The following is a 10,970-nucleotide window of genomic DNA, read 5'->3' as shown; positions in this document are numbered from 1 at the left end:
TTTATATTTTATAGATATACATTTGTATTATTAATTTTTATTCATATTATTTTTGTTATTTATGTATTAGTATATATGCTATGCATATATATAAATATATATATTAAATCTAATATCTGTATTATGTGTATTAAACCGTACATATTTATTATATGTGTAATATAGATAATACATATAATATACAGTAGATATTATATATAAAATAATAATATATATTATATATGTACATATAATGCATATAATATATATTAGATTTTATATATATGTCTTCATAACATATATATGTGTATATATAATGTATATTATATATGATCTATAATTATACATATAATTTGTGTGCATATGTATATAATATATATCTATAAAATATATATATGCATTCGTATAATATATACACACATAAATATATAAATATATACCGTTTATATATTTTACTTATATCTATATATATTATATATATTTAAATATATTTACTTATATATAAAATATATGTGTGCACACATATATAATTTATATATATATTTGTGGTTTTGTATCTATGGATATATATCTACACACACACACACTATATGTGCATATACATTTATAAATAATTTTATTTTTAGACTTTAAAAATGTGTATATATATATGTGTGTGTGTGTACAAATATAACATAGATGTATATATATATAAATATATATATAAATATATGTGTGTATATATTTCTATATCTATGTATATATATCCATAAAATATATAAAATATATGCGTGTATATACATAAAAATATAAAGCATAAATACCTTATATTTTTATTTCTATATCTAGATATTATTTATATAAATATACTTTAATAAGTTTTCTATAAATATACAAAATTTGTTATATATACACATTGATATGTTTTTATACATACATCTATATATTTATATATATACACACACATTTATATATTTTGATATATATACATTGACACATTTATATATATAAATACTTTGATATATTTATATATATAAGTACATGGACATATTTTTGATATATATAAATACATTGATATCTTTTATATATATAAATACACTGATATATTTATATATATAAATGCATGGATGTTTTATATATATATATAAATACATTGATATATTTTATATATAAAAATACATTTATATATTTAATATATATAAATATATATATTTTAATATAAATAAATACATTGATATATTTATACATATAAATATAAATATATAAATATATTGATATATTTTATAAATATATATAAATACATTGATATATTTTGTATATATAAATTCATTATTTTATTTATATATTTATATATATCTATGAATTTCCACCTTCCTTGCCCACCTCCAGCACCTCCCAGTGCTTGGTGCCCGTCCCCTGCCTCGGACACCTGGGCACACTCCGGGACACAATTCCCACTTCTGTGAAGCTCGGGCTGCAGCTGCCCCGTTCCTGCTCCCCTCCCCAGCCATTCCCAAGGAAAATTTGGGAATCCCGGATTTTCAGGACCCTTGGCCCCGCTGCCGGCAGCGAGGGCGGGGTTGGAGGTGGCTGTCCCCAATCCCTGGGTGGGACTGGATTGTCCCCAATCCCTGGGTGGGACTGGATTGTCCCCAATCCCTGGGTGGCTCTGGATCCCTCAGCACAGTGGGATCAGCATTCCAAGGCCTGGCTCAGCTCCAGGTTTATTTCTAGGCCGGGTTTATTTCTGCCTCTCCCAGTGCTGATCCCAACTCCCGGCAGCACCCGGCTCTTCCCTCACCCCGTGCTTTTCCAGGGAAAACAGCACCTGGAGGCTCCAAGGAATTTTATCAGGGGCTTTAAATAACAGGGAGGGCAAGGGCAACCTCACAGCGTTTAATGCTTGGGAGGCAAATTCCAGATCCCGGAGAAGATGCCAGGATTCCCAAGGCTGCATGCACAGGTATTCCCTACCCTTTGCCAAGAGCTCTTGGTGACACGGGGAAGGTGGCGGGACAGCATTCCATGGCAGCAGGCAGCAGGAATTCACTGGGAAGCAGGATAGCAACCGGGAATGGGCCAGAGGGCAGGAGCAGCGTTCCCACAGCAAAGACCTTCCCGCGCTTGGAAGTATTTTGGAATCAACAGCCAGGAATTTTTATTGTTACTCTGGAACCTTCTCCTCAGGAAAATGACACCTTCCATTACTCAGACTGCTCCAACCTGGCCTTAGGAAAATTCCAGGGATGTGGCAGCCACGGATTCTCTGGAGAACCCAAACCTGACCCTAAAGCTTTTCCCTCAAAGGACACGAACTTTGGACAAAAAAAACCCAGGAATTCCAAGGTAATTCCACATTCAATGTTTATTTCTTTGTCATACAAATAGAAACGTGTGCCCCAAATCTCGCCTGAAAGTTCTACCTGGATTGTTTTTAAAAAACCCCACGGAACATTCGTTCATCCTGCAGGTCAAAAAGCTGCATGGGAAAGGAACAGAGGGTTCAGGAGCCTTGTCCCAACAAGTGACATTTTCCTGCTGGAGCATCTGCCACTTCTCCCAGAGTTCTCAAGCGGCAACGTCCCCGTACAATCACTCGCTCATCAGCAGAGAGGCTGATGAGAGGAGAATATTTTTTATTTTTTTTTTTTCGTAAAAATCAGTTTTAAGAAGAGATTTTCCTGCTGGAAGGAGTAAAAACCATGAAAAATCCTCGAGTCCAATTCAGGGAGGCACAGACTCCAACGCTTCTTGGAAAAGCCAGGTTCAAGGAAGACTCTCTTTGGCGGCAGACGGCTCCGTTAGGAAGATACAGCATCTGGAATCCAAGAGTGCAGCTGGACAGACTTTGAGTCAAAAAAAAAAAGGTGCGTGTTGAGCGTCGAAACAACAGAAAAAAACCCAAGTTCAAAGCAGTTTGAAATGTTGGGACACACACAAACACAAATTCCCTACCCAGTTTCTAGGGATCCATGCATGATGTCTGGATAGGAGCGACAGAGCTACGGAAAAGGAAACGATGATTCCGGTTATTTTCGGTCGGCGTGGAAGTGGCTTTTTGTCCATAGGTTATTCAATACTTACTGGAGTAGTGTCAGTGAAGAGCTTGATAATGGAATTCAGCCCCTCAGAGCTGAATTCCCACCTGCATTTCCTAACAGAGCACCCCTCACGTCTGTAACTGTAAATTTTGATTTAAAACACAACTTTTAAAATGTTACCAACATCTTCAGCACGAGCTGAAAGGCATAAAAGCACAGTGAGGTAAGAGAGCAACACACTGCTCTGGAGATGGACACTCCACTTTTAACCCAACTACCACAGAATTCCCAATTTTTCTTTTCCCACCTCACTGCGAGGAGTTTGAAATCCAATTGTGCGAATCGTGTCGGACACGACAGGAGTTACCTGGGGGATTCTTCTCATGGCATTTAGAAAACCAAGAGCTAAGGAAGGGATTCATTTAATCAATAAAAGAAAAGGACCAAAATCTCAAACATCAGATTCAACTACAGGACAACGATGTGGCTTTTCCTGCCCCCCCGCCCTCCACCATCTCCACCCGAGAACTGAGGCCGCAGACGGAATCCAGAGGAACCCAAAACCAAAGGAATGGAGAAAAACAACTTCATGGACACGGGTGTATTCTGCTGTCTGGTGTCGTCCCGGGATAGCACCACCACAAAAGGTTGGACACGGCCTAGTGGAACTGGACAAACTCCTCCAGAGTTCTGGGGATCTGGTTTTGGTAGCTGATGTTGTAGATCCGCACGGCGCGGGCAGCCAGGCACTTGAGACTCAGCTTCATTTGAGTTTTAAGGAGGATTTCGGACACCCCGGTGGTACTTTTATCCAGAGGGGTTTTCTTCTGCTTGTTGGTCATGTCCGTGTGGGCGCCGGCCTCCACCAGGCTGATGATGATGGAGTGCAACGTCAAGAAGTCGCTGATGGGCCGGTGGTACTGCACGATGATGTGCAGAGGGCTGTTCCCCTCGTTGTCCACGGCGTTGACGTCGGCGCCGCAGTCCAGCAGGAGCTTGGTGACCAGGGCGTTGGGGAAGCTGCACACGTCGTTGGTGTGGAAGTCGTCCACGGGCGTGCCCGAGTTGACGGCGTGGTGCAGCAGGCTGGAGCCGTCGCGCGTGCGCGGGTCCAGGTGGATCAGGTTGTAGATCTGCTTGTTGATGCGGGACTGGTCGTCCTCGCTGCACTGCGTCTTGGTGGAGATGCACACCAGGTAGAGGAAGGTGAAGATGTTGCACTCGTAGTTGTCCATGGCCGTGTGGATGTCGGCGTCCGGCGTGGTTTTGATGCGTGCCATGCCCTGCTCGATCTCCAGCACGCTGCAGCGCAGGACGCTCTCGATGTCCTTGGCTTTCACGGGCTCGTTCAGGTGGATCATCTGGGAGAAGACCTGAGCGAACCTCAGCAGGTCCTTGTGGGTGTTCCTGTTGCCCTTCTGCCGCAGGTGCAGGGCGTGGAGCCAGAGCTTGATGCACTGCTCGAACTCCATGTTGTCCGCGTAGACCGCGCCCCGGTAAATGATGGGGTGGGAGACGTCGATATTGTCCGAGCCCAGGATTCTCTCCCGCACTATGAGGCCTTCCATGTGAAGGGCATCTCTGTCCTGCCTAATGGACTCTAATTCCTGAGGGGTCCTGCATTCCGACCTGTTTCCGTAAGCCTCGATCTGGGGAAGCACCTCCTTCTCGATGACATTCTCGCTGTCGCGGTACCTCTCCAGCATGGCTAAATATAAATAGTGGTAAGTCTTCAAAATGTCGTAGTTCTCCCTGTCGTTGGCAAACGAGGCCCCCAGCAGCTCCAGGGCTTCGATCCTGCTCCTCCTGTCGCAGTCAGCATGAGCCAGCAGCAGCTCCACCACGTCGGCCTTGCAGCTCTCGGCGGCCACCTTGAGCGGCGTCATGCCGTGGCCATTGACCATCATGGCCGCCTTCCACTTGACCAGCTCCCTGACGATCTCCAGGTGCCCGGCCTCGGCGGCGAAGTGCAGGGCGGTGGCCCCGCAGTGGGCCTTGGCGTTGGGGTCGGCGTGCTGCTCCAGGAGGTAGCGCACCACGTCCGTGTGGCCCTTGTAGGCCGCGATCATCAGGCAGGTGTTGTCGTACTTGTTGGCGATGCTGATGTTGGCGTTGTTCTCCACCAGGTACTTGACGATGTCCAGCCGGCCATCGAAGCAGGCCGCCCGCAGCGGCGTCGAGTTGGTCACCGTGGTGTGGTTGACGTTGGCGCCGTGGCTCACCAGCAGCTTGACCACCTCGAAGTGGCCGGCGCCGGCCGCGCACCACAGCGCGGTGGCCCCGTCGATGACGAAGCTGGGGACGAAAGGACAGGGAATTAGGCTGGCGCTCTTCCAAAAGCATCCCGCACCCAGCCATCAACGGGGGTTTCACAGCCAGCCCGTCCCTGGATTCCGAGGAACTCACCGGGACCGCCACGGCCAAGGAATGAGGCCGAGGGAGCACACGGAGCGTTGGAAGTTGGAGCTTCAAAGCAGCCAAAGGGGTTTGGCCGCCTTGAAGATCCCACTTACAAACTCCAGCCTCAGTTTAGAGAGGTCTGGCAAGAAGAGTTCTAAAATTATCCCTTCAGTGCCGCAAAGTGACATATTAAAGACCGAGAAAAACCTTAAAATGGATATTTTGACACACACAAAAAAAAAAATCAGATTTAGACACCAGCAACAGACCTGGCTTCAGAATTTCTGATCACTTCCCCTGCCCCGTCTCCCTGAGCTGCAGTTCCCCAGTGCTTCCCTATTTGAGATCCCGTGCCCCAAACCAGCCCAGCAACCTGGTGACAAAAATGGAACTTCAGGAAGAAAATAAAACCCAAAAAAGCAGAAGTTCTGAGCTGGGCTGCTCCACAGATCTGTGTCACATGAATAACAGGGAAATGAGGGGACAGATCCTTCTTTCTAAGCTGTTTTCATTCCCTCAAACCCAACACACAAAATAAAGGATTTGCCTTTCCCATTTCCTGGTTTTTGAAGGATTTAAATGAAGAAACAGGCAGGATTTACACACTCTCAAAGGCACGTCCCAAACGCACAGGAAGGACAAATATTTCCAAACAGCCACGTTCCCCAAAGTTAAAATATGGCAAGATCAGCTGAAATTTCACTTTCACAGCAATTTTTAATTATTATAAAGCCCTCGCAGCTCCACAGCAACTGTTTGTAAATCCAACACCTCCAGAGGCTCTTCAGGATCTCAGAGAGAATTCCCAGTGAGAAGTTCCTTATTTTGTAAATAACTCCATTAAAATATTTATGCATTGAAGCAGGAGGAGAGTCAGGAGCATTTTTTATGAACCCGGGGTGATTTTTTGGTGTTTTGAGGTTCCAAGTGGAAAGCCCAAGGGAGAGGAGCTGCTGAGCCACCTTATCTGAGCAGCAACAATCCCTGGGGATCACATGGGCTCTGCTCCTCTCTCTGCATCCATTGTGCCTCCCACAACTCCTCCTTCAATCCGTGCCAGGCACAGCCTCTGGAAAACATCCCCACCCCAGCCAGGCAGAAATCCAGCATCTGCTGGCTGTCAGGAGGTGCTTCCTCCAGGAATTCTCACCCCGGGAATTCTCAACCTGCTTCTGATTGGGGAAAAAAAAAAACCAAAAAAACAAAACCATCAAAAAAACCAAAACAAAACAAAACAAAAAAAAAAACCAAAACCCAAAACAACAACAACAACAACCCAAAAAAAAATACCAAACCCAAAAAAAACCACACACACAAAAAAACCCAAACCAAACCCAGCTGGAAGGGAAAAGGAAGGAATAAAAAACCACACAGGGAAGTGGTTCTGCATGTGAAAACTGAGCAGTGTGAGAACCCTTCCTGATGGCACTGTCACCTGCAGCAGCAAAAATGTCCCAAAAAGGCCACTCTGGCCCAGCAGAAGCTCTCTGGGCTGTGAATATTATCCTGTCCACAGCTTCACATGGGGAATTCCTAAATGGAAAAGGCATTTATGGCTCTTAAAGCATCAGGTGGGATCTCCAACCACACAGGCATTTTTACCAGAAAATCACCAAACTGTAACCTCACTGTGGCCTCCAACACCCACATGATGTTTAGGTGGGGATGTCATGAATTCATATCTAAAACAGCAGCAAGGAGGGCCCTGGGCACTGCCAGCCTGGGAAAATCAGAGATCAGATCGTCCTGGGAACTCTGCTGAGGCCCACAGAGGGCAGGGAGTGATCACAGATCACTGAACAGCCTTGGAAAGGACCCACAAGGGCCACCAAAGCCCAGAATGCTGATCTGGACAGGGCAAACCAGGGCCACCAGGTCACAGAATGTCCTGAGCTGGAAGGGACACACAAGCACCACGAGGTCACAGAATAATGTGAGCTGGGACACACAAGGACCACCAAGACACAGAATCCTGAGCTGGAAGAGATCCACAAGGTCCACCAAGACACAGAACAGCCTGAGTTGAAGAGACCCACAAGCACCAACAAGTCACAGAATCCTGAGCTGGAAGGGCTCCACAAAGACATCAAGAATCCTGAGCTGGAAGGGCCCACAAGAACCACCAAGCTACAGAATAATCTGAGCTGGGACCACAAGGGCCACCAAGTCACAGAGGAGCCCAAGCTGAAAGGAACCTACAAGAGCCATCAAGTCACAGAACACAGATCTGGAAGGGCCCCACCAGGACCACCAGGTCATGGAACAGCCTGAGCTGGAAGGGCCCCACCAGGACCACCAAATCACAAAATAGCCCGAGTTGAAAAATACCCACACGGGCCACCGAGTCACAGAATACTTTGCTGTAAGAGATCCACAAGCACCACCAAGTCACGGAATAATCTGAGCTGGGACCAGCGCGTCACAGAAGAGCCGGAGCTTTAAAGAACCTTAAAGAACCCAGCGCCGAACCACAGAACCCACAAAGCCCATCGGCTCGGGGAACACCCCGCGCTGGGAAGGCTCCCAAGCCCCGCCGAGCTCCGGAACAGCGGGAGCCGCCCGAGGCCCGCACGGCCCTCCCAGCCCCGCTCTCCCCGAGCAGCCCAGGCCGCGGCCGGCGCCGTGCGGGCCGGGCCTCACGTACCCGTCGAAGCGGACGGTGCCGGTCTGCTGCGTGTGGACGCGGTAATGCTCGAGCAGCAGCCGCACCACCTTGGCGTGCCCGTTGCGGGCGGCGATGATGAGCGGCGTGGAGCGCTGCCCGCCGTGCTGGCTCACGTAGCCCAGCAGGTACTTGATGTCGCTCTCGGAGCGGTTCAGCAGCAGCGCGGCCAAGGTGAGCACGCGGCCCTCGCTGGCCGCCTTGTACACGTACCCCGCCAGCCCCTCCATGGCCGCCTCCGCCTCCGCGCGGCCCCGCCGCCCGCAACGGCCCCGCTCGGGCCGGCCCGGCTCTGCCCCGGCCCGCTCCGTCCTGGCGCGGCGCCCCGCGGGGCGCACATGCGGCCGCCCCGGGGCGCGCCGCCCCCGGCCCCGCTCCCGCTGCTGCCCCGGCCCCGGCGGGAGCGCAGCCGCCGCCCGGCAGGCAAGGCGCGGCCCCCCCGCCCGGAGCGCGGGCCCGGCCGGCACCGCCGCGCTCCGCCCCGGAACCGCTCGGCAGCGCCCGCCCGCCGCAGCGGGGCCGGCCGGCAGCGCCGCCCGGGAGCGCCGTTCCGGGAGCCCCGGCGGCCCCAGCGCCAGGCCCAGGAGCGGGGCGTGAGGGGCTGCTGGAACACAGCCGGGCAGAGTTCAAGGGTAAAGGGGGGTTTATTAAAGGCCTTCAAAGGATACACCTTGGGAAGTGCGAGAGCCCGGCCGTGGCTACACCCGAGTTGGACTCCAGGTCACGCGTTTTCACACTTTTATAAGTTTTGGTCCATTTCCATTTTGGGGGTAATTGTCCAATTTCACCTCCAGGTTATGCAGTCCCATCCTGTGAGATTGCTCTCCTCAATTCGCTGTTGTTTGCACTTTTTGGGCCTGAAGCTGCAGCGGCGTCCTTGGTTCTGGGCCTGGAAAAGGATTGTTTTATCTGACTGAGCTCTGAGGAGAACTTGCTAACACTTTATACGAAGTTCAGTTATACACCAATGCAGTACAGAATCTGGAAAATAGGAAAACTGAAACTTAAAGCATCAGCAGCACCACCAGGGCATGGTCGAGTATCCCCAAAACACAATAACACAGACAACTGCTCGTGTCACCAGCTCAGCTTTTCATCCTCATTTCCACTGCATGACCACTGAGCTTGGAAAATACCTGAGAGGTCACTGGGTCCCAGCTGTGCCCGACCCCCACCGTGTCACCAGCAGCACATCCGGGAATTCCTTGGACACCTGCAGGGATGGGGACTCCAAACCCCCCTGGGCAGCCTCTGACCACCCTTTCCATGGAGAAATTCCTCCTGATGTCCAACCTAAATCCAACCTAAACCTCAACTTAAGAAATTTAAGAATTTAAGAAAATTCTTCAAACCCTGTCCCTGTTCCCTGGGAGCTGAGCCTGACCTTCCCTAGCTGCCCCCTCCTGTCAGGGACTGTGGAGAGCAAGATTGGGTTGGGTTGGGTTGGGTTGGGTTGGACTGGGTTGGGTTGGACTGGGTTGGACTGGGTTGGAATGGATGGGTTGGACTGGGTTGGAATGGATGGGTTGGACTGGGTTGGGTTGGATTAGTTGGACTGGGTTGGGTTGGGTTGGTTGCTTTGGGTTGGTTGGACTGGATTAGGTTAGATTGGATTGGGTTAGTTTGGTTGGACTGGTTTGGGTTGGGCTGGAATTTGTTCATTTGGGCTGGGCCGGGCTGGGCCAGGTTCAGCTGGACTGGGTTTGGCTAAGCTGGGTTTAGTTGGGTTGGGTTAGACTGGACTGCCCTCAGTTGGGTTCAGCTGGGCTGGGTTGGGCTGGGTTGGGCTCAGTTTGGGTTTTTTAAGCCAGACCTAGCAGCTCCCATCCCCTCATCCATGCCCCCAGCACACACGGGACCCTCACCCCTGGTTTTGGGGACACCTTGTCACACACCTGTCACCTCAACCCCCTGCTGGGCCACCCCCCTGGCTGCTGGTGACACGAGCCACCGGCAGTAAGGGGACACCACCCCGGGCCCATCTGCTGCCCCATTGTCCTGTGGGGGATCCGGTCTCAGCCCCGTTAATTTTTAACCTGGAGTCCTGACACCGGAGCCGCGGCTCTTTGTGGGATGTGCATTATTCATGGAGCAGCAGCCGGAGCCCCGAGAGCCCGGGGGACACCAGGGGACACAAGGGGACACGAGCCAGGCCGTGGCCAGCCCTGCCTAGAGCCATGTGGCCGTGTCAGGCTCAGGGTGACAAGCAGGGTCCTGGTAAGATTAAGTGGCTCCGTTATCTCGGTGACCTCCAACACTTTTCAGGGATGTTTCCCCAGGTGTCACCCCTGTCCTGCTGGGGGAGCAGGGATGGTGTGGGGAGGGTTCCCCTGCTCCTCAAAAGGGACCAAGATCTCCCTTCTGCTGCTTTTGGGAGCCCCCTCAGCTTTGGAAGGACCAGAATTCCAGGCCAGAATTCCTCAGTGGAATACACAGCAGCTCCCAGGGATTGTCCTGTTCCCATCCCGTGTCACACCGTGCCCATCCAAGGGAATGGGGACAGGGTGTGACACATGGAGCTCCCATCCTGGGGTGATGGAGCCTCCATGCCCAGACCAAGCCCTCCAGGAGGGGTTTGGTGCCTCAAACTTTCTTCCCTTGTGAGGGTGGGGAGGCCCCTGGCTGTGGCTGCACATCCCCGGAAGTGTCCAAGGCCAGGTTGGACAGGTTAACCTGGGATAATCCTGGGAAAATATCCCTGCCCATGGCAGGATGCACCTTCCGATTTAGACCCAAAACTCCAAACCCCAGCGAGTGCAAAGTCAGCCCTGAAAGCTGCGAATCCCTCCCTGCCTGGGCGCGACCCCATCCCGATGGATTTATCCGGCCAAAACCGAGAGCAGGCAGCGAACAGAGCGGGGGCACCCACTGCGAATAACCCAGGGCAATGGCAACTCGGGAAAAGCAGC

At 50.2% G+C, this 10,970-nt stretch overlaps 1 protein-coding gene across 1 annotated transcript; it reads right to left on the bottom strand.

Moving 5' to 3' along the window:
- Positions 1-2,305: 2,305 nt before the first annotated feature.
- Positions 2,306-8,307, bottom strand: FEM1B (fem-1 homolog B). The gene is made up of 2 exons (XM_066558578.1): positions 8,044-8,307; positions 2,306-5,294 (listed from the first exon to the last, which is right to left on the bottom strand). The coding sequence occupies exons 1-2, from the start codon at positions 8,289-8,291 to the stop codon at positions 3,659-3,661; spliced, it is 1,884 nt and encodes a 627-aa protein (XP_066414675.1). The 5' UTR covers positions 8,292-8,307; the 3' UTR covers positions 2,306-3,658.
- Between the last annotated feature and the right edge of the window lie 2,663 nt (positions 8,308-10,970).

The sequence above is a fragment of the Molothrus aeneus genome, chromosome 13, assembly GCF_037042795.1.
Source record: "Molothrus aeneus isolate 106 chromosome 13, BPBGC_Maene_1.0, whole genome shotgun sequence".
NCBI classification, from domain to species: domain Eukaryota; kingdom Metazoa; phylum Chordata; class Aves; order Passeriformes; family Icteridae; genus Molothrus; species Molothrus aeneus.
Note: the sequence above shows the minus strand (reverse complement) of the source record. Positions and strands in the feature narration are given on the sequence as shown.